At 36.0% G+C, this 24,111-nt stretch overlaps 2 protein-coding genes across 2 annotated transcripts; both read right to left on the bottom strand.

The window, feature by feature from the left end:
- Window positions 1–6,274: 6,274 nt before the first annotated feature.
- On the bottom strand, window positions 6,275–6,986 carry LOC6651605. Its single transcript, XM_023180587.2, has one exon. It carries the CDS (start codon window positions 6,879–6,881, stop codon window positions 6,390–6,392), a length of 492 nt encoding a protein of 163 aa, XP_023036355.1. The 5' UTR covers window positions 6,882–6,986; the 3' UTR covers window positions 6,275–6,389.
- Window positions 6,987–7,168: 182 nt separating this feature from the next.
- LOC6651604 lies at window positions 7,169–7,784 on the bottom strand. Its single transcript, XM_023180629.2, has one exon. The coding sequence runs from the start codon at window positions 7,673–7,675 to the stop codon at window positions 7,295–7,297; it is 381 nt and encodes a 126-aa protein (XP_023036397.1). The 5' UTR covers window positions 7,676–7,784; the 3' UTR covers window positions 7,169–7,294.
- Window positions 7,785–24,111: the final 16,327 nt, after the last annotated feature.

Below are 24,111 nucleotides of genomic sequence, written 5' to 3'. Positions count from 1 at the left end.
TGTCCCAGCTACCGTTTAGCTAATCTTGATTTGAAATAAGTATCAGGTTTTACTCTCGAAGTTAAAAAAAGTGCCACAGTGCATACGGTGTGAAGGGCAGCTTATGAATTTACGAGAAGATTACCTTGGTGGCATTATATATGTATGTATGTATGTATGTATGTATATACTATGTACCTACTACAATTACACAGCGATGTGGCAAGAGCTCAAGCAGGAGCAGTCCCAGTTTCAGGCACGCTTTTTGCGGTCGACTATCCCACCCCCTAGTGATTTGGCTGCTGTGACAGAAGTGTTTTTTGGCATGTCAAATGGTAGTTGGTCGGCTGGTTGGGCCACTTCTCCTCACCCTATTGCAACTCCTTCGCTGCCTTTTAATAACATTATGAAAACGCGTGTTTTACAGCTCATCATGAGACCGACCAATGCATTTTGTTCATGCACTCTTTTTTTTTTTGTTTGCTTGGTTGTATTTGGTTTAATTTTTTCATTTTTTTTTTTATTTGCCTGCCAGTTACAAGTTGAGGTCCTCACGGCTGGAGGTCGCTTGGGGGTCGGTCGTCGTCGTCGTCATCGACATCGTCAATGGTTTGGTTTGGGCCCTCCCATTGCGCCCTCACCATGCACCATAGGCCGCGCGCAACCGCAGAAGCATCTGGATCTGGAATTTGAGGCAGAAGCAGAAGCCCAAAGTCAAAGTCAAGGATCGAGGGCTATAATTTTCCAATATGCAAATGTGTTGGCTGAGTTTTCGGTTATAATTTTTTTTTGTTCATCTCTCTTTCTTTTTTGGCGCTGCGGCGGCTCATTAGAGTGTAGATGTGTGGTTAAGTGTAGAACTCATTTTGACAATTATGAAATTCAGCAGCACAACTAAGCAAATTATTTTCACTAAATTAAATTTTAACTCGTGCTGGGCGCACTTCTTTCACTCACAAAAATCATGCCAATAGCCAACAGCCGCGATCTCCAAAGGCCAACGAGTGAGTCTCTGAGAGCCTGTGGATTGACATGTGGCATGGTGATGAAAACGCTTTTTGTTGTCAAGAAGTGCGTCGTGTGCGAGACGAAACAAAAGACATGGGATAACAATGCTTTTCCATAATCAAATGTCCTTCAATAAAGAAATCATTACCAAGAAACTATTCAAAAAATGAAGAATGCCAAAATCTTTCCCCTTCCACATTAGAAATATAAGAAAAGGCCTTCACCACATGTGATTCCAGATTTAAAAACAGCTTAATGATTAAAAATTTACCTATCATTGTTTTTTAAAGTCAACTTATAATTTCAAAGACTTGTTTATGAATACTTTTTCACACTTACCATTATTGAAATATATATAGTTTTGGTCAAAGTTCTTGATTTTATCAAACTTTGGACAATTTTTAACCGATTTGAAACAGATTTTCAAACTGCTGTCAAAACATTGAAAAATTTAAAAAACAAATTCGACTAGATTTTGGACAGTTCGGATGATGTATGCATTAAAATTCTTTTCGCAAGTTAAGTTAACAATTAGTAAAACTGTTAATGCAAATTTAAATATCTCATTTCAGAAAGATTAAAATAACATAGATTTTTAAAATTGTTTAAAATCCCTAACTACATATTCTCAGAGTTATACTTTTAAGAATTATTTAGTTGAATTTATGAGAGATTTGTTTGAGACTTTTGGCAAAGTGGCTGTTCTTTCTGGATCATTCTTCAAAGGATTTCAAAAGCAGTGACTTATTTTCATCATAGGATTAAAAACTTTTAAAGGCTAAAAATCGGTTTTTTTTTGTCAAATTATTGATGATGAATATATGAATATACATTACGATTTTCTTAAAAATTGGTTAAAAAATTAGTTTCTTCGTAAATGTCAAAACATTACTCAGATTTAAATAATTTATAATTTTTGGTTTTAATACAAAAACTGTCAGAAGTAATTGCAGAAAGTTTTAAATTATTTATGGTTTAAAGTTTATATTTGTCAGTTATATAATCATTAGAGCATTTCTCTCCATGTGTTGCCCATTAAAAGGTATTCAATCGTAATGAACCAACTCGCACATCTTTTGATATGTGGAAAATTTATGAACTTCCCAAAAAAAAAAAAAAAATTAAATGTTTACAATCAAAATGAAAACCAATAAGATAAATGATTATTGTACCAAAATCTTTTCTATAAATGAAAACAAATTTGTACGAAACAAATTCCGCGCATTGTTTTGCCCCTTTTCAGCGATTCGTTCAATAAGTTGGAACTTTAGAAATCGATTTTGTTGCTTGCAACACTTAAACATATTGAGATACTACATATATAACAAAAACAATTCGAAATTTCAATTACAATTACATTTGGCCTCAACTCAATTTCACAGGTGTGAATTGTTTTTTCTTTCGGTTAAATTTTGTTTCTCTTTTCGGTAATGAAAGAATCATAAATCATTGCACAAATGAAGTTGAAGTTGAAGTTTTTTGTGTTGCTTTGTCTTGTTGCGGGGGGGCCCTTCACAGACAGACACTTCCATTTTGTTTCTTTATTGTAAAGTGTAACATTGATTAAGCATTATTAGCGTTTATTGTTGTTGTGGGCTCTTTCTTCTATTCTATATGCTTTTATGTTCAAACCCCCCTGCTCCCCATTCTTTCATTTATTTTCCGAATTTTTGTATTTCTCTTCTATATAGTGTTTGCTGTTGTTTCGGGGTTTTGCTCGCAGTGGGACATTTTCCATCATCAACACTTTTTAGAATGATGGAACGATTCGTTGGTCAACTATGGCAGGGCCAGTAGAAACATATATGTATGTACATGCCCCATTTGGTGGCAGTGGCAGCAAGTGGGAGGAGGGTATAGTAGTTCAACGTATTGATATATTGTTTGGTGCTTGAGGTAAATCAAAATTGATTTACTCTGTGCTATGAGGGTAATAAAGTTCTTTTTTTTTAATGAACTAAGCCATTTTAATGAAAGAAAGAGAGAGCAAAGAAGAGAGAAATGAAGAGAGCTAAGCAAAGATTTATTTGCCTTAAATCTAACTAATTATAAGATTTGCAGCTACAATCTATAAGCAAGTTGAGTGACTAGTTGTCTCAAGTATTTCTTGTGGTTTGTTTAATTATTTGGAGAATTTGTTAGTAACAAAAGGGCTCCAAATATCTGACGGCAGCCAAAATAGCCGCCATATTTCATAAATATGAGATGCCCAATAAAAAATGCTCAACGAAATGGTCACAAACACACAGCCAGAGGCATAAATTAAGTCCCATTGGGGCAAATGGGCGCCAGTCCAAAAATAAAAACTCAACACATGCAGCAGCCTAATAAAAGTTATGTGGCCATTGTGTGTAGGGATCAGAGTAGATTACACACACAATTTTGGCTTCCAAATATGAAAAAGAATGCGAATTTTTTGTGCCTTTATGCAGAATTGCAGCAAACATGCGCAGAATGTATGTAAAACGTCTTTGACAAAGTGGGAAATTTTGCAAGAGACAAGCAATAATATCTACCTTCGATTTCTGTTCTTTTGCCAGAGGACAGCATACAGAACTGCAATGAGGAAATATGATGACATATCGCGTCATAGTTCAAACGGCAGGGAATCCACTGATCAATTTTGTACACAGCAAGGCGCCATCTTTTTGGGGCCCTGGAACCTCTCCCTCCCCTCCCCACGTGTTGTTCCTTGTGCATTTTGTGGAAGCGATGGACTTTAGTGTATGTATGTACGAGTAATTTCCTTTTGGTCAGTGTCTGGTTAGTGCGCCAAATCGTGGCCATAATTTTTTATTATCCAGTCTCCAACTTGCAACTTCAATTCCCAAAGAGTCTGCAGCTTCTGTTGGCAATATTTGTTGTACATATTTATTTATTTATTTTGTTGTTGTTGCTGCTTTTTTTTTCGTTCAGCCATAAAAATAATTAATTGGCTTTTATGTATCAGGAGCCGTTGAAATTTTACCTTTTTTTTTTGCTGTTGCGGCTGCTGCTGCATTATGAAGTTTTGGATTCGAATGCAAGTTGCACGATTCATTAGCATTATTAATTATCTATATAATCAGCATCTGGTTTTATTCAGCACACACACACACACACAAACACAAAATCTCATTTCCGTTTTCCCTTTTAGTTGTAGGCAGCCATTTTGGTTTGCATTTCAACCAGCAAACGCAATTAATTTTGCGGTCACATTCGAGTCCTCATGGCTCTAAATTTGGGCAGTAAAATGCAGTTTTATACGTTTGTCAATGATTAGAATACAGTGGTTAGCGATTTGTCACCCAGAATTAATTAAAATCTTAGTTTATTAATCATTGAATTGGGCTCTCCACAATTCATTTTGGCGCTAACTGGCAATTTGCAACGCTTTTCCAAACTATTTTCATGCCACCTATTTTTAATGTTTAATCATAAATTGTACACATCACAGCGGAAACCCTTTCTCCACACTCCATATTTTCCATTGTTTTTTTGGTTTTCTTTTATTATATTAAGTGTATTAATTTATGCACAGAAGAAAAAGCAACTCAAACTGTGAAGGAAAAACTGTAGAGTGAATTTTCTAGTTAACTACAAGAAAAGAGAAGGAGAGAGAGCGAGAGAGAGAGGGAGAGGGCAAAATTAATGGCATATAATAAGTGGAAAATATTATTAACAATTATAATGTTGATGGCCGCGCGTCATATGGAGAAAAGGTAATAAATAATCAAAAAATTGCGCATAAAAATAATAATTTTCGTCATTTTCTTTTATAAGTGGTGAAAGTAATAAAATTGGCAATAAAACTTAAAGTTAGCAAGAACACAATAATCGAAGAATAAAAAACTTTAATGAATTAAATTGCTTTAAAGTGTTCCTCATATCCGACTAGGGATACTTTTATCATCTTTTAATTAAATTCAAGCTTTCAAAGAAATTATGAATGGAAATTGAAACTCATGCCTATCCACTGGGGACCCATTCTCACTGTGTGATGTGGCAAACGTTTAACAAATGGCCATAAATTATGAAACCGATTCAAGAAAAAAGGGTTCACATATAAACAAAACCACACAAAAATTAACACTAATGAGTTTTTGTAATTTTTGTAATGGAAAAAAACGCCAAGTAAACGGGGCCAAAGGTAAAAGTTTGTTATACAAACAAAAACTCTATAAAAAGAAGAAATATTGTCTGAACTGCGCAATTTGCAGCAGGCCTAAAAGTAACGCCCCTTTTTTTCAAATTGCGCGCCAAATTGCACAACCGAAAGCCGAAAAAAAGCCAAACGCAGAAATTTAATAATACTACTATGTACATATGTATATGTGTGTATGTATATACCTACTCATATATGTAGTAGTCATAACGCGTTATTTGATTTAGTTAATGAAGCGGAAGTGCATATTAAAAGAAAAATAACCACAGGGCTTTGCCATCGAGTCGGGGCCAGGCCAATTGTTCACTTATACGGTTTCCGAACGACTCTACGGACGACGGCGGACGACATTGATGATGATGATGACTTTGGAAAACGTCAACTATGACGAGGAATGAACAGAACAAACTCATGTGCTATATGACTTGGGTTGGTTATTGGTTCCATTGTTTAAAATCGCATGACATATTTGGTATTTGCCTAAACGCAGGCTTGCTGCGCTTTTGTTTGTTTAACTTGATAGAAGGATCTTACTAGGACCTCTCTCTCTCTCTCACTCTTTGTTTCCATCCCCTCTTTAGAGTGCGAAATACAAAACAAAGAACAACAGAGCATTCGGTAGGGTATTACTATCCTAAGTCGACCTCAATTTACCCTATAACAAAAGCAAATCTTCACTTAAATAGTAAAACTAATTTATGACCTATGGTTAAAAAATTGTTTGCTTTTCCAACAATTTATTTGGAATTCTAGCTGGCTATAACGAACCTAAAGTTATCACAAATACTATTTGAAAACGCATATACCCTTCTCTTAGTGTTTTTATTACAGAGTATGTAAAAAACAACAGAAAACAAATGATCAAAGTTGTTTGGTTGGGTATAATTTGCAGTTCATTGGATTCCAAGTACTTCTAAGTCCATTCGATCACAAAAATATTCTCGATTCTAAAATAAGGAATGAGTTATTCAAAAGTACAATAATGAATAAAGCGATCTTAGAACTATATCAGAAAAGGTCACAACATAACAAGGGAAGCAATTCCAATCTAATTTCACTTAAAAATATTGACAAATACATTAATATATGTAAGTTTTTGTTTAAAAGATTTTAATGCCACGGAAAAGACACACTTATTCGAGCTTATTATTTAGATATCCCACCATATATTTATCTACTATTCAGATAGTCGTACAATCTATAATAGGTACAACTAAGGTAGTTTTAAAAAGGAATTGAATAGTAACATATGTATAAGTTATCTCCTTAATAATTCGTAAGTTTCTGGAATACTTCTTAGAAAAAAATTGAATTCACTTTTCCTCTGCATGGCCAATTGACGTCTTTTTCGAGCCTCATCGAATGCTGACAAACACATATTTTTGTGATGCGATGATATATGAATGGTAATATTCCTTTGCCAATGATTTTGTCCTAGATGCCGGTTTTTTAACCACCATTTAAAATCAGGCTTGATAAAAGTTTCTTTCGTGCTTTTCCGGTTTTTTAACCACCAGTTAAAATCAGGCTTGATAAAAGTTTCTTCCGTGCTTTTCGATAATTTCGAAAGGAATTCATTCCGGTTGCGTAACCATTGGTTACCATATTCCCAGCCGAGAAGCAGTCCAATTCTGGCTTCGTCTTTGTCACAGGAGGGTCCAAGAAAATATCGCCTTGGGTTTTTGGGAAATATTCCAATGGGTGAGTGTTTGAATGGAGTGCTCTTAGTCCATACTCTACGATCCTGCATATTTAGGCTTTAAAAGTATGTTGTTTTTTTTTTTTTTTTTTTTCTTCGGTTTTAAGTTTGAGTAGTTGATAGTGTAGATATGTAGTATATGTATTTGACAGTAATTGTGAAGTTACTTTGATTAAAATTTTTATCAATGCTTTCATTGAATATAAGATATTAGATTATTAAAATGAAGGTATCTTTATTTTATATTCGCTATTATTTATCGATTGTGAACCTCCCAAAAGATTCGACGTCCCAAACCCTAATAGAATCCTTATATTATAAAGCTAACATATTAAACATTCAAATATACATATATTATAATTATTCATCAAATATTTATACATTGGAAAGGTAAGTTAAAAACTTTACCCATAAATATACATATACAAATGTAGAACCAATAAATCAATTAATTATTATCATCCTTAAGAGCCTTGTAGAGCACGCCTTTTTTTGGATTCCGCAAAGGAGCTTAAATTCATATTTTTATTGAAATTTAATTTCTTCTCTTCTAAATATTTCTCACGTGGATTGAAGGAGGTACGTTTTCTTTGCCTCAACCACCAAGCTATATCTGGCTGAACATACTTCTTGGATTCGATATGCTTTTTGTTCCGTAGAAACTCATCTCGTTGCTGCAACCAATTTCGTCCATACTCCCAGGCCAGAATAAGGGTCATATTTGCACTCTCCTCCTTCTCCTCGCATGGTGGAATGAATCCTTGATGTATGCAAAGCGGTAGAATCGGAGTTGAATATCTTTTCTTTGGTGTGGAGGGACTCCACATCTTATGCAAAGGCGACATAATAGCCAACGGGGATTTATATACTTATATTTTATATTTTATCAAAATATTTTACTAAGCTATTCCCGTAAGTAAATTTGATGTTGTTTGTTACATACAAACTCCAACGTTACTTAGTTCATTTGGGTGCAAAATGTCTTTATTAACAGAGTCCGTTTGGGAAAATCACAAACCCCTAACAAAATATCCTGCTAATGCGCAATAATCAAATGGAAAACATATCGTCCATTTTGTGTTGAAAATGCAAACAGATGCAAAGCCGAGCGTAAAACCCAATAACCAAAATGGTCCAACAAAAGGCAACAAAAAAAAAAGCACCGCAGGAGTGTGGAACTGACAGCGGGGGCATAGGATGCCATAGGTCAAGTATATGACTACGATGAATGAATGCATCAGCAGCAAATAGACCAAATTTGTTGGATGTTTATAACAACGGAAGTGAAAACAGTTGGCAAATATTCCTCCTTTTGGGCTTTAAAGTGTGCCTACAAGGAGGAAGAACTAGAAAGGAAGGACTGAGATAATGGGCAGCAACACAACAGCTCGTGCCAAGGTGCAAATGGAGAGACGGAAGTGTCATCTGGTTTCTGCTCACTTTCATTCACAATTATGCAATCAAAGTTATTTGGTGAACTCAGCTGGATGTATTGCAAAAATGTCGAGCAGTATTTTTTGCAGCTTTCCTTTTTAAATAAATTCGTGTGTAGTCCTTTTGTTTTGCCACCGCTATCCCTTCTTCCTCACTCATTCGCCATCTTACTGGCATTTACTTTTTGCTGTCATCATTTCTCATCGCGACCGTTGTTTTCCTTGTAATTTGTCACCGCTGGAGCTCATTTTTGCGATGTAATTTGTTTGCAACTCATTTCCATGTCATTTTTATTATTATTCCTTTTATTGTTGCCCTTTTGTTTGGTGGTACTCCAACCAACCTTTTTCTTTCTGCTTTTAATTCAATTAAAAATTATAATTACAGACAGATTGAAGTAAAAATTTAACTCCTCTTTGGACATCAGGCTAAATTTGTTTACAGGACTGCTATCATGGGTTTTCACAAATAGGTTTTGAAAATTTTGTTTGAAAATGTATTTGTCCAAGCTTGAAAATGATTTTGTTTTATTAATGGCATACCTACAATTTCTCTTTCATATTTAGATTTGTGCGGACCCCCCATTAACTAAACTCTTTTTTTCAGTTCAAATATTTCCACTCTCTTCAGTGCCAACTGAGGCATATCAATTTAGGCCTCGAAATAGCCTCTTGAAAAGAAACTCATATTCTTTCTTTTTGTTGTTCGACATTAGAAAGGTTCAAGCAAAACAAGACCTTAATATGAGATGTATGAATGGAATAGTTGGGCATGACTTTGCTTTGAAAACATATTTGTAACGGCCAAAAAAAAGCAGCAAAAAAAAAGGCCGACAAACAAAAGTAAGTATCTGAAGTACACGCACTTCTAAACGCAATTACCAGACCAGTCATATGAATGCTTTCGATATGCCCAAGACTCAACAAAGCAACACTTTTTCATTGCCGAAAGGGCGCAACTTCGTAGGATTGACTTCTCTCTCACCAGGTGAAACAGAACAAACTGCAGTTCACCACACACACACACACACAGACACAGCACCATATAGCTATCTCGCTTGCACCATTGGTTTTCGGAATCAAAACGCCATTGGGGGTTTGGCATTGAGCCGAGACCTTTATATGCATTCCCATCATCCCATCCTGCTTGCTCTTGTATGCTTTCATTATGTTGCATGCGGCTTTTGTATTTTTTTTGTGGGGTTTTCCCTTTTATTAGTTTGTCTAATTGCTTTTGGCAACTATTATTATGGCATTTGTTGCTGTTGTCGGTTTGTCAGCGGCCTAAAAAGTATCACAGATGTGTGCCTGTGTGTGTGTGTGTGTGTGTTTGTGATTGAGTCTAAGCCTGCACTCGCGCCCTCTGCTCTGCTCTTTGACCCCCCATGGCTGGTCTTTGATTTGACTCTTCACTTCACAGTTTTTACTTTTGCCCCGCTTCAAATTTTTCGGTTATTTTTTTTTCTGGGTGTGTGGCGTTGCCATGTTTTCATAGAGATTTGAAACTACTTTTGTAATACTGTATTATTTGTTTCTCTTCTTCATTTTTAATATATTCTGTTAAAGAAGGCGTGAAATTTCGCTGTTTCAGCATTTCCGCAGTTGCAGGCTGCCCGCTGCGAGAGTGAGAGCAAAAATTGGGAGGGAAAAGAGGTAAAGGGGGATAGGAGTGGGAGGGTCAATCTTTCTAAATTAAATTTTAAATAGGAAATATTGAATTTGGTTTCTTTGGTGAAGCAGATGGTTAGACCTGAAATTACACATAACTGTAGCATACTTCAGGGCGCTCAAATTATCCTTTTTTTGAAAGGTGCAAAACAATTAGAAAGACTTTTGTATTACGTTTTTAAGATATCGTACCATATATTCCATTCCATATCCATTGTTGTAAGATGATTTAAAATCTTAGGAGTCCGACAATTAGGCAAATTTTCCTTGAATAGAACTTTTAAGTAATTTTTGCAAAAGAATGGACGCTAAACAAACTAAACGAATATTTGCCACCCAGTATGCCGGCGCATTCTCATCTGATGATGATGATGATTCATTTGATTTCAGATTCACAAAACAAAACAAAAAGATATAAAACAAAGAGTCCAGCACTTCCATGCTCTTCTCCGCCAAGTTATGACATTTATATTTATTTCAACGTGCAGCATAGTCTGTCGGGCGACTCCTCAATGCATAACTTGAGTTATAACCAATGGACACGCAAAGGTGGCCCAAAACATCCTCTTGGTCCCCGTCCTCCCCTCTTCCTTTGTAGCCTTTCCTTTCCACTCCTACACACATGCGAATGCGCTCAGACGCTCAAATGAACGAATAAAATTAATAATATCGCACGTTCATGTGTTGGTTTTGCTCTTGGTGTTTGTGCTACACATATTTTTGTTTTCTGTTTTATTTTTTGTTTTTTATTGTTTTTTGGCTCTTTTTTCCCAGAGTAAAATAAATGTCAAAAAGCAAAGCAAAAATATATATATTCTTGCCCCAAAGGGCTGGCTCTTCATTTCTGGTGCGTGTGGCTGAAAGTTTCACGGCATGAAAAATTATACAGCCGAAATGATAAATAACTTTACTCAAACTGAAGAAAACAACAACAACAACAGAGAATGGTAAAAAAGTCTTTTTTGTTTGGTTAGTAGAGTTAAAGAATGTTAAGTTCTAGTATTAATGACAGAAATAATCCATATTCCCATTTCAATCTTTGCTTGTACTCTACTTAAGTCTGATTAATCTTTTTGTTTTTTGTGGGCTCTAAAAAAAGTGTGTATTAGGATTAAGAAACTTAAACTCAAGCTATATATTATCCCATCTTATTATGGGGTATTTTTTAAACGAGTTTCCCCTCTTTTATTTAACAAACTCTTGTTCTTTTTAGCTGCAACCAAAGGAAAAAAATAAAACTAACTCACTTACTGGCGCTATATGGCGCCGACATATATAATAAATAATAAAAACACCAAAAGACAAAATATGTAGGAATTTAATTAATGACGCTAACAGATTTAAACTCAACGGGCCCACAAAAAAAAAAAAAAACAAAGTTGCATTAAAAATGTATTAACAAAAACGAAAATTTCAGATAAATGCATTAATTTCATTCATAAGCCGAGCACTTGATCAGGTTTATAATATTTCAAATAACGATCTTTATCGTCTCCTGCCTCTACACTGAGAGATGTTGAAAATGTTAAGCGCCATCATATATTATATATGTATATAGATCTTGTTATTGTTGCTATTGTTGCATTTATGCACAAATTTATGTGATTTTTATGCGTAGACATAATTATAAAAGTCGCTCCGGCAAGAGAATTTCCAATACAAATGCAAACATGTATTCCCTTGATACCAATTTCATATTTTTCATCTCTCCCAATCTGCCCCAAGTGTCCAGCTTCAGCTTCAGCTCCAACTCCGACTCCAACTTCAACCAGTTCCAGTTTGAGTTCATTTTTGAATTTGTTGCCCTGGCGCTCCAGCTACACCTCATATTGTCATAAATTATAAAATTTTATGCGTAAATTAATGACAACGTTTTTTTCGAACCTTTTTTTCCTCTTTTGATTTGTTCATTTAGGGTTTTTGAAGAGGCCTAAAGATGCTCTAACAAAATGCAATCGGGTATAATGTCATTTAAGGAAGTTTTGCTTTGGAAATAATTTTGAAATTTGAATCGGGATTACTGCATATTAAGAAACTCAACAAAATATTAAGAAAAGGTAAGGTAATTTAGAAAATTGTTTAATTTGGGTTTTTGAGGTTTCCTTGGTTTGTAAGAGTATTCGATTATCGTAATTAAAACTCCTCAAAGCTGTTCCTAAAACCCTCATCGTCTCTTTTATTAATCATAATTTTCGTTTTTTTTTTCTCTCATCTTCTCTGTTCATGTCTTGTCTCGGTTTTATCCATTTTTTGTCATGTCTTTAGGTCAGCTTAAGTGTTATGATAAAACTGATTTCAGTTTGGTTCGCTTGAGAGGGAACTCAGTTCTTAATGATGAAAATATTAATGAAGTAGTTTAGAGCATTTAATAGGTTTTACCCCCAAAATCACAATCAAAAATTACCATACTAAACTCAAACCAATTTGAAATTCTATCATGGTTACACATGGTTCTGTTTAGCTCTCAATGTAACCAAAGTAACCGCAAAAACCACAATTGCAATCAAACTTGAAATGAACAATTGCTTTTGATTAAACAAAAAGTAGCAATGGGACAATCATCTCTTTCCCACTCTGTGAGTCCTCTGTTCTCCATGTCAACAAAATCAAATAAATTAGTCAAAATGAGGGTGGCCTTTTGATTGCGTTTTGTGGCATTTTGGGGACTAGGAGGGGATAAAATTGCAATATGGGCAAAAAGTAATTGAAATTGAAATTGGCTATAAGGGTTAAGGTGATACGCTACTTGGAATGGGATATGAAAGGCTAATACTTTGTCCACGTTTCATTTATTTTACTTCTAAAATAAATATTACTCTAAAATTTTGGAAATGTTTCCGAAAACACAGAAAGAATATTTATTCCATCTTCTTTTAACTAAGAAATGCTTTAAAATTAATTTTTTATTTTCGAACTTTTCATAGTTAATTACAAAACTAAGGAATAATGTATCTACGTTTTCTCGTTTAGAAAATGTCTTAAGAATGTTTAAATTCCCTACAATTTTCACTCTAATATTTATGCAAGTATTATACACACATCCCACCCACTTATTGGGTTAAGCACATCAAGAGCCGAGTTCAAGTGGTCTACAAGACCAATTTAAAAAAAAAAGACATAATAAAAACAGACCCAATTTGTCATCAGCTTTGGCCACTTAATCAACTCCAAAACAAAAACAAAAATGAGAAAAAAAACGCAATATGAAAAAGAGCAACACAAGAAAAACAAATAAAAAAAAATTTGCCATGGTTCATTTGTCCATTGAGTTGGTTCTTTTTTGTTTTCCAACTACTTACATTCATATCTGGATGTGGCATTTACATAAGACAAGAGCTTTAACTACGAGTATTATCCCTTGAGAAGGCACGAGTCTCTGTGTCTCTCTGCAGTAACTGGGAACGGGCAACTGGAAACTGAGAACTGGGAACTGGGGTCCGGGCTTGCATGACGCCTTGTAATACGTCAATAACGACGGGTTGTCTAATAGATTGTTTATTTCTTTACTCATATGTCTGTGTGTTTGTATGGGTGTGTGTGTGTGGGGGGCGGGCGAGTGAGTTTTCATTTCGTTTTTTCTCAATTTGATGAATTAAAGTAATTTGCCATATTGTAGAAACTCTCTTTCACTCTCCATCTCTTTCTGTCCGTCTCTCTCTCTCTTTCCGTCTAGATTGCTATAAATTTTCACACGAAGGTGTCACATTACAAAACCGGAACCCCCATTACCTTTGATTATTCTCGTGCTATCTTTAGGCAATTTGTTGCCTTATCTTGTCAGCATTTAGAGAGTTTGTTTTTTACTCCTTGTATGAGGGTAGCAATTAGACCCTAACAAAGTTGTAATTGATAAGACGCCGCCGCCCTTTTTCGTTGGACTAATAAAGCTACCTACAAGTTGCCCTAAAACCAACAAACTGTCCGCCCTCCGTTTGGCACCTTGCCGCATGAACATGACCACACTGAGAAAACATGGCCCAAGACTTTTAACTCGGCAAACAACTCTTGGCTCGCTGGCACATCAATCATGGGGCGTGGCAGTTAACTTTTTAGCTGCTGGCCACGCTTGATTAATTAAGTTTAAAATATTGCCTACCATTTAACAAAAATAAAAAAATAAGAGGCAGCTCCCTCATCCTAAAATGTGTTCCCATCCACAGTGATGATCCTCGTCGTTTCGGCTGCTGCTGTTGCCTGGTCTGGCTTGTACGTGGGTAACGTTTTTCTTTTCAAAAATTAATTAACAGACTTCATCCTGGCACACATGAAGTGGAAGTCTTTGTGCAGTTTGAAAAATGTTTGTTGGCCAATAATACATTTATCAGGAATTGTGTGAATTGAAAAACACCTGTTTATCATCTATTTGTCTGTCGGTTGGCCTATGTATTCCTTCTTCTTTCGATGGGGCGTAAAGTCATCCGATGGGTTTTTGTAATTGTTCGGGCATTGTTTGAAATCAATTTATGGTTAACAAATATTTCATTATGATCATTTGAGAAATAGGTTATTACAAAGAATCCTTAATCGTAACAAAAAGGGTGATTCACTTAGGAATTAGTCTCTTCTTTTAGTTTGTTTCTTAATTTTGTGGATTATTCCAACATTTTCCATTAGTTCGTGGACTTCTGCCTTAATCCCTTTTACTCATTTCCTCAATTGGTATCAGTCGTGTTTAATTTGCAATAATGAAAACAACATTGCCAACTAATTGAGTTTCAACAAACGAAATTCCATGAAATGCGTAAAGGAGATAAAAGCTGAAAGGCAAACAGATAATTCCGTCACCCTCAATGGAACGAACTGCAGGATATTCTCTGCCTCTGCAGGATATCCGTGTCACTTAATTGTGTGACACTTTATTGGATTTTAAAAAGGCTTTCTGTCGACAACATAGGAAAACTGTGAGCCTGGTTAAAAGGGCGAAGGGGCTGAGGCGGGGAGGTAATTAAATTTCCTGTCGGGCCATATTGATACGAAAGATGACGCACTGTAGCCAACGATAGAACATGAGATGAGGCTATGGGCTCCCTTTCTACTCCACAATTGAATTTGATTGAATTAAACTCTGTCTTTCTCTCTCTGTCGCTTTCTCACTCTCTGTCTCTCTTTCGGTGGGTTAAATGCCGCCAATGATGATGCTGACGCCTAGACCAAGCGGGGAGTCCTTTACTCCCACAAAAAGGACCAATTGCAAGGCAACATCTCTTGGCACGGATATGTTCGGCACCCACGACAACGACACACGACATCATGTTGCTGTTGCTTTTGCTGTTGCTGCTGTTGCTCTTGCTCCCCCGTTGATTCTCTCAATGCGGCGTTAAAATTTTGGGGGTGTATCAATTTCAATTCATTGCCATTTCCCATTTCCCTTTTTGGCCCATTTTGAGGGTGGATTTCCCCATACACATCTAATATAAATTGTTGTTGTTCGCACTTAAGTGGGTGGCCTTTGTATGCCAAAGGGCATTTTGGGGTTTGTCTACAAGCAGCCGCAACATCATCATCATCATCATTATCATCATCATCATCATTATCAGCATCATCAGCAGCAGAGGCTGCTTCTCTAATGCGTTAAAACAATAAAAATCATTCAAGTGCCATATGCTTTTGCCCTAATAGCATTTACTTAGAGCACACTTTGGCCCTTTTGCCACCTCAAATTGTTGAGGGTGTGAATGTGTGTCTCTGTGTGTGTTGGGAAAATTAAATTCTATTAGATGGAATTACGATTACACACAAATTTATATACATTTTACGCACTATGTGATTATACAATTTTATTATTAATTTATGACACATTTCCTCATCTGGGAGGACGAAAACATTTATTGGTATTGATGTCAGTCAGTCACTAACATTTATGGAATCTCCTAATTATCCTGTGACAAACATATGGTTGACTTTTCGCTCAAAATGAAAGAAAAGAAATATTAATACTTTATTATATTAATAAAAATTAACTTTTGATAAATTTAATATCAAGTTTCTCAAAAAAATTGTCAGCAAAGCAAATTCTAAATTATTTTATGAAAATCCCAATATTTACTATAAACCAAGTCAAATTTACAACTATAAATATCTAATAATATTACTGATATATTACGTATTCAACTCGCCAAAACTTATTTTTTTCCGAACTATTTTTGTTAAAATTCCAAGTCACCAAACTACCATTTTTCAAATTTATATCTTTACATTCTATTGGAAAATCTGATCTAATCTTTTAACTTGCTTTAAAACATACAAAAAAGTCAATTTTGGGCACTTGTCGAAAAAAACCCTGATGGATACATTATTAATTTTCCTCAAAAATTTGTAATAGCATTTTAAAATCGGTTGAAAATACGCAGAATACCAGGACTTAGAATATTAAAACATTGACCAAACATTAATTCAAAATTCTTATTTTTATTTTAAGCCAATAACTCAAAATTTTCCAAAAACATTGCTGATATCCGCATGGAACTACTATGCTATGATTACATTCTTCAAAGACAAACAAAAACACGATTTTAATTAACATTTTAGGTCTTTAATAATAGATAATTTCAAATTTAAGATAAATGAAAAATAGTTTTATTCGTGTAACCAAAATTGTATGTTTATGTCTGTTGATACTTTTTTTTTTTGGCTCCTTGTTCTGAGAAGAATGGCAATGAGTTTCGAAGATCCTTGAAAGCCAACTTGAAATGTTGTAACTTCTTTTTTGTTCTGATTCGTAGCCCTTTTCGACACTTCAGCGAACGGAAAGTGTTAAAGGCAAAAGCGTTTGTCGGCCTCTTGAGCTTGATGGAGCGTTTTTTCGAATGGGTTTCTTTTTTGTACAATTTTGTAGAAAAGCCTAACGACTTCCACTTGAACACTTTTCAATGAAAATGCACAACAAATTCAGTCGATAAGAAATGTGCAACGGCAAAAATTGCGCATTTGCCACTGAAAAGCTGCTGCCAACTGCCTGTCGCAGTCGAAAAGTCTTCAATATTGTATTCCTATATAATTATGAACACGGCAGAATCCGAGTCAAATGGAGCGTGAGAAAGTTTCTGGCGCGCTTTTCAAACAGAAGTTGTCGCCGGTTGACTTGGACTCTTTTTGGCTTCTTCTGACTTCGAAGTCGAAATGCAGCACCGCAATAATTACACACCTTCGACTCCTTCATTGTTGAAGGAGGAGAAGGAGGAGTTGCCCTTGCTTTTTGGATAGATGTATGTAGGGTCCCGCTTGCAGCCAATTGTTGTCCAACTTCCGGCCAAATATCAAATTTCCATTTCGCGTTCATAAAAGTCAAGTAAATGTCAGCATCTTGTATTTGTGTTTGTGTGTGTGTGTGTGTGTGTATAAGGACCTTTTGACTTGAAGAAAAGTCCTTCTTTACCTAACCCACCCAACCTCCCCGTTTTACCTTTGCCATGCCCTCATTTCTTACTTTATGCGTAATTGTTCAGTGAGTTGACACGCCCCTGGACCAAGAATAGAGGGGCATTGTTGAATAGCTTGTTCTTCTTCTTCTTTTTGAAGTCCTTTTCCTTGTTCTTTGCTCAGTTCTTACACTAATGAGGGTCCTTCCTTCTACACTCTGCTGCCATTGACACATTTTGCTTCGCTCTTTTCCATTGTACTTTTTCAAAAATATTTGCTAGCAAAAAAAAATACCAAACTAAAATTGAAAATAAAAATACAAAAGTTAAGCATTTTTAAAAGCGCATAAATATTTAGGCAATGAAGTAAAAAATTGCTGCAAGCCCATGAACTTTGGTCAAATGGATGGTAAGTAGAGAGAAGTAAGATGATCAGAAACCAAAACGGTTCGAAGGAGTTGCGCATATTCTTTATATACTGAACTGAGGAATAATTTTAAAAAGTATCTATATTTTTCAAGAATATCTATTGATCTCGTATACAAATGTCGTTTTTCAAGGACTCTTAAGACATTCTCTATAAGAGGGGTGTTCATTAATATCTTTGAATGAGTTCAATGAGTTATTTTAAGTTTTCGTCCTTTCTGAGTCTTTCAAGTGCGTATAACTCTACATTTCTAATCCTGCACTTTTTGCCTTCTAATATTAGGAGAACCAAAAGTAGTTGTTGTGGATAATGTTCAGTTGTAGCCAATTTCAATTACATTATTTTAAATTTAACTCATTTCATGGAACATTTCAATCTATTGACATTGATCTATGGGAAAACTGCTGACCTCATCACACCTACAAAAGACCCTTATCCTGTAAACATAAACATATCCAGGTAACAATTGCTACGGGGAACAACTGTTTGTCGAGTAGCGAGAAATCAATTTAATCCTATTTTGAAATCAAACATAGCAAACTGTTTTTGCACACGCCCCTAAGGACCCAAACACACATACATACGTCCAAATACAAGAACAAGTGAAGGCCGAAAACTAGAAAGAGCCATTTAGCAAGTGCCGTTAAAACTTAATTAGTTGGATTTTCGAGTACGAGAACCGTAAATGGGAATGACTGACATGGTTACGGAGAAAGAGAAGGAGAGATGGCCAGGCCAGGTCAGTCTTTCAGTCTCCCACTGGGAGTGCCGCTGGATAAACACCCCGAGAGACCAAGAGACCAGGAGACCTTTTTCCTTCTTGTTTTACATTTTGTTGGTTTTATTTTGTTCCTGATAAGACCTCAAACTCATCCTCATTCTCCGTCTCGGTCTCGGTCTCGACCTCGACCTCAGTTTCAGTTTCAGTTTATCCACGTGTTTACACTTGCCGCTGGTTGTTGTTCTTGTGGTTAAAGTTGATTTTTGATTACTGCAGCTGAGCCCGCTATCTTAAAGGGCTAATCTCCACCTTTAGCCATCCAATCATGTTTTATTGATTACAAATTATGTCTCCCAATAATCCCAGTATCCATGTCACAATATCTTAAGGTGTTTATCTCTCTAACCATTTTATTAGCCAAGACATTTGCTGATGACAATTCGGACTAGAACTGTTGGTAAAACAACTTAACAACTTCAAGAAATTGGTAATTTTCATTACAGTGTTCATATATACATATGTATATTTCATTCTTTCGATCTTTTGTAAACTACCACTTCGTTTTATAAATCAAGTAGAAAATTCATAGGCCAATTTTTAATCATTTTTCTGTCTCTTAAAATTTTTGTTTAACCCTTTTTGTTTAACCCTTTTTGTGTCGCCACTAAATGCGAGTTGCTAAGCAGAGTTACCAAATTATTAATTGGTCATAACATTTATCATGGCCTTTATTGTTATGTTAGAGGGAGGGCAGGATTGAATATTATGTAAATTTTGTAGGTTCTATGACATTTTGTCTGCTGGACAAGAATGTGCATTTGATTTTTCTTAGCTTTGTCTTAGCCGCCAGAGATTGAGGTTGATAGATAATACGAGATGTAATCGGAGATAAGTTTAAAGCATAATTTTTGTTGGCTAGCGGTGGATTCAAAAAGGTTTTCCTTAGGGAAAGCAAGGGGGAAACCAAATCAATATGGATTCTTATCATTGGGGATCATGTAGTGCTGTCAACAATGAGACGTTGGCAATGATATGCTGAATCAAAGTGAAGCATGGCAAAGGACCTTTCTATTACTCTCACTCTCTCTCTCTCTCTCTCTTTCCCTCTGAATGTGTGTCTTCTTTGTGTCTCCCTCCTGCAGAGCGAATGCAATTTGCCTTCAGCAAATCAGTTGGTGGTCTGTTTCGGGTCCGTGTTTTCAGCTCAACATAGAGTTTTCAACTTTATTTTATGGATCTAGCACTCATTTTTGTTTCGGGCATTCTTGCTCATCCTGTCCATGTCCTTGTAGGTGTTCAACTCAAATTAGTGGCTTGTGCCTTTTGTTGCCCCGTGGTAAATCAAATAGTTTTGGCTTGTCATTGAGGTTAGGCAACAGCAGCAGCAGCTGCATTCAGCCAACTGCAACTCGGAATCCATTTTTATCTTCCGCTCCTACTCCTGCTTCAGCGCCAGTGCCACCAGCTCCTTGTAGAAGCTCGAAATGTTTGCCAGTTCCCAGTCGAAAAGTCGCGCTCATTAGTTATGATTTAGTGTTGCGCATAAACAAAGTTATTAAATTTCCCATCCCATGGACGGCTATGCCAAACTACTAAATTGTCTGCTCTCCACCCGACTATAACTTCGACTCCAACTCCAAACTCCTCTCCGGCTTCTCCTTCTTCAAGTTCTCTCCCTGTGTGTGTGTGTATGTGTGTGTGTTGTAGCCATAAAAATTAAAACCATAAATTAAATGAGTATTTATTTACTACGTACTACGATTACTGCGACGTTTCGTTGCATTTTTGCGAAAATAATAATAATAATAATAATAAAATGAACCAACGAACGAACCAACCAACCAACCAACCAACGAACAAGCGAAAAGAAAAGACCAAAGCCAAACAGAAATTTAATTAACGCTTCTGTGTACATGTAACCATGCCCAGCGGGGACTGGGTGGGCGGTGGCGGCAACTGCACAACGGTGGCAAAGGGGCAGAGCAGAGAAGGACTGGGAGCCAGAGCTCTTTTTTGCGTTCATCTAGCCAAAAAGGAAGGGAGGACTCCATAATTAACAATTAATTAAAAGTAGCGCCACATAGAGAACAAAATTTGCTGCCAGCCATCCACGACCTTGCACATAAATTTACATTTCTGCAAATACATTAAACAAAAAGATTTATAGAAATTGGTGGCCATAAATGTAGACACAAATTGCATATTATTTACCCTGCAAATGTTGTACATCAGTTATTCAATTATTATATATTATTTACTTTGCAAATGTTGAATATCAATTATAGCAAACATTTATATTCGAAATTCGCCTTGTTACTAGTTAAAAAAATGTACAAAAAACCAAAATCTTTTTAAATTTATGGAATTTTGAAATTCATTAAAATCAAAAATAAGCATTCATAATTTGTAGCAGGTTTTGTTTCATAGAATCTCACACGGGAGTTTTTTTAGAACTGTTTTCAGGGTTGTAGAGTGAAGGACATTGAAGATTTTTACAAAAGGGAGTCAACTTAAGGTAAAGGTTAAAACGAATATTTTGTATAATGGCTCTCAGTTGTTGTAGTTTTTGTTGTTTTTACTCCTAATGCTCATTATTAGCATGGGAAGAGAAATGGGGGAAACTTCCCTCTCCCAATCTAACTAAATGCAATGCATCTTTAAGTAATCATTGTAAGTCATGTAAGTCATGTGGCTTCTAAATTTTACCTTGAATATGTGGACCTAGAAATATGAAATGTTTTTTATGGAACTATAAATAAACCCAAAGTTTGTTGTAATTATTTTGAAGGCAATGATTTTTTTTTTGCTACAATTTGCTGGGAATTCGGAGCATAAAAATATTAGCCATTTGTTAGAGAATCCTTTACCTTGGTCGCTCTTTCTCTCTCTCTCTCTCTCTCGCTCTCTTTAGGTTTGTTTATTTTTTTCGGGTAAAAAGTCACAGTCATATGGCTGTGTAATGAAAACTAAACTATTTAACCAGAAGTGGTCAAACATAGGCATATAATTGGTCTCAAAAGAGTTAAAGTGCAGTTTTAGGGCAAAGAACTGTTACGCCCCCGGCCACTCTACCTGGGCATAGTAAACGCAGGTAAACACAGAGGTGAATCTCTGGACATGAAACGCCCACAAAAACAACTTGACTCGAGAGATATTGAGGACGTCACCTAAGGGGCATCTGCATAATTTACAATCCGAGAATAGAAAGAAAAACGAGAATGCCACAGTCACAGTTCGAACAGTTTGAACAGTTCGTTGCAGTCAGAAATTCGAATGAAAACTGAATCGGTTGGACTAACAGCTCATAAATCAAACCAGTGCCCAAAAACGAGAGAAAAAACCAACAACAACAAGAACAACACATATCGAAGATGAAGAAAAGTTGACTGACTTGGCCAAACGGCTTGACTCTGTGATATACCTGCAAAAATCAGCCGATATCTCTACTAACTGCTCGTCATAAAACTTTCAAGGTCCCTTTAGAGAGATATACAACGATATACGAGGCGAGAGGATATTCAATGGAAAAGTGCTTTGCGGAAAAAGGATGTGAGGATGTTAGTTGCTGGTGTTGTATCTTCACCTTGATTTTTATGACATGTCAATATTTATGATTGCCACGACCTTGTCTCTCATCCTGCCTCACTCCCTCTTTCTCGTTCGCCCACACACTTTTTTTTTTGGGTTTATGATTCGTTTGAAAAAAAAGGTACAGAAGAGAAAAAGGAAATCGTATATGAATGCCTTTTGTCATTTTGCTAGGAAAAACTCCAGCAAAATGTTTATGATGCATATAATTTTCCCAAAATGTTTTTTTCCTTTTCAACCATTGCCGTGAAATTCCTGTATTTGGGCCCGATCCTTGCTCTGTGTGTGCGCAACGTGCGTGTTCTTCTGTCCCGATGTCCGTGCTGTTCCGGTTGCCAATGATGGTCATAAAAAAATTGACTTTATAAGCTGCGTTTTGCAATCCTCACATTTTCCGGCACTGTTGCGTATTATCACGCCCCGGATTAGCACTTAAATATATGCAATTTCCCTTTGTATATATTTTTTGCTTGTGGCTTTCTCAATTATGGTTAAAATTTGCAAGGTTGACTTTTTGGCCGTTACCTGTTTCAGTTAAATTCATGTTTGCTTCAAGTCATGAACAATTTTATACGAGTTACATAGTTTTTTATTAAATAATTCATTGAATTCACAATCAGCCAACCCTAACAAAATGTATTTTAAATAAAAATCCAAAAGAGTTAGTAGAAGATCTTCTGTAGATTCTTCTACTTCTTTATTAAATTACTACGATCATTTCCAAGTAAAGAATTTTGTTGATGTTTGATGGGAATAGTCGTCGAAATAATGTTAACATTCTAGACAATTTCTCATAGTTAAGGCGCGCACTGTTTAGATCAATTACACTTACTTGTTGCCGAAATACTCCCACGCTTTTACTTCTCTTTCTCTCATTCACTTGATTCATATTCATTTTGTGTATTAGGTTGGTTGGTTGGTTGGTTGGTCGGTCGTTTGGTTGGTTTCGTGTATACCCAAAGCGACACTTGAGCAAAACCCCAGGCGCAGACCTGTCCACCGCTGTGAGCACGGCATGTGCCAAAGACGAGGCAAAGCGAGGCAAGGTAGCATTCCAGGTTCTAGGTTCGACTTTGACACGAGTCCATTATGGGCGGGCAATGGTACACGCCCACTCTGATTAACCTCATGTCTTGGCCATATTCCTCTGGCATATTTTGGTCGATTAGACCAGTATGCATCTGTTTTAGTTTTTCAGTTAAGTAACCTGCTGGGCCATCTTTCTAATGTTTATTTTCTGATTTTACATTTCTAATTTGTTGCTTGTTGTTTGCGGAAGCGGGGGGAATCTGCAGGAGAATGGAAGAAAAGTATTCTTTGCAGTTTTTCTAATTTTTCTCAAGTGCCTCTCGAATGCATTATTTATGCGATGTGCTAGAAATCCACTTGGCATCTCCATCATCATCCTCATTGCCATCATTATCATCAGCATTTTGATCATGTGGCGAAAGCTGGCTACTCCAAACAGCAAACAACCAACTCCAACTTTGTCTCCATCTCCAGCACCGACCAGATTCCGACTCCCCTCCTGGCTATGTGGAGCAATGGCTTCATTTCGAATGACATTTGTTGTTGATGCTCTGCGGGATGGGCAACAATTTGGTTTTTTATGGTTCTTTGGCCAATTCCCAAAATGGCAGACCCGGGGCCGGGTTGTTTTGACATTTTAATAGTCTCTCTCGATTGCAACTTGTTTTATTCCGATGGCCATTGGCCATTGACACTTTAATGTCACAATTTTTAATTGCATTTTAAAATTGCCAACAATTTAGTTGCTGTTCCCAATATTATGAGTTCTCATCTATGTATATGGACTCATTGAAAGATATTAAAAGCTTGATATATTAATTGTGGGTTGAATTTGAAATGTTTAAATAAATTCATATTGTTTTATGACAAACTATTAAACCTTTAGTGAAAATCTATACAAGATCTATTCTCTTTTCGACTTTAATATGATTCCGTATGATCCATATAAATAGGTTTTAACAAAGTAGTTATTAAATTGCTTATGCCTATGCAGATTTGGAATTATAAACAACTTTGAAACCATTGCAATGCTAATATTTTAAGACAATTCGATTAA

Source organism: Drosophila willistoni, chromosome 3R (assembly GCF_018902025.1).
Source record: "Drosophila willistoni isolate 14030-0811.24 chromosome 3R, UCI_dwil_1.1, whole genome shotgun sequence".
Taxonomy (NCBI): Eukaryota; Metazoa; Arthropoda; class Insecta; order Diptera; family Drosophilidae; genus Drosophila; species Drosophila willistoni.
The sequence above is the reverse complement of the archived record's forward strand: the minus strand, read 5'-3'. Positions and strand labels throughout refer to the sequence as shown.

Bases quoted from the DNA above. Each gene is read 5' to 3' on its own strand.
- LOC6651605 (XM_023180587.2), bottom strand. From the start codon at position 6,881: ATGCAGGATCGTAGAGTATGGACTAAGAGCACTCCATTCAAACACTCA.
- LOC6651604 (XM_023180629.2), bottom strand. From the start codon at position 7,675: ATGTCGCCTTTGCATAAGATGTGGAGTCCCTCCACACCAAAGAAAAGA.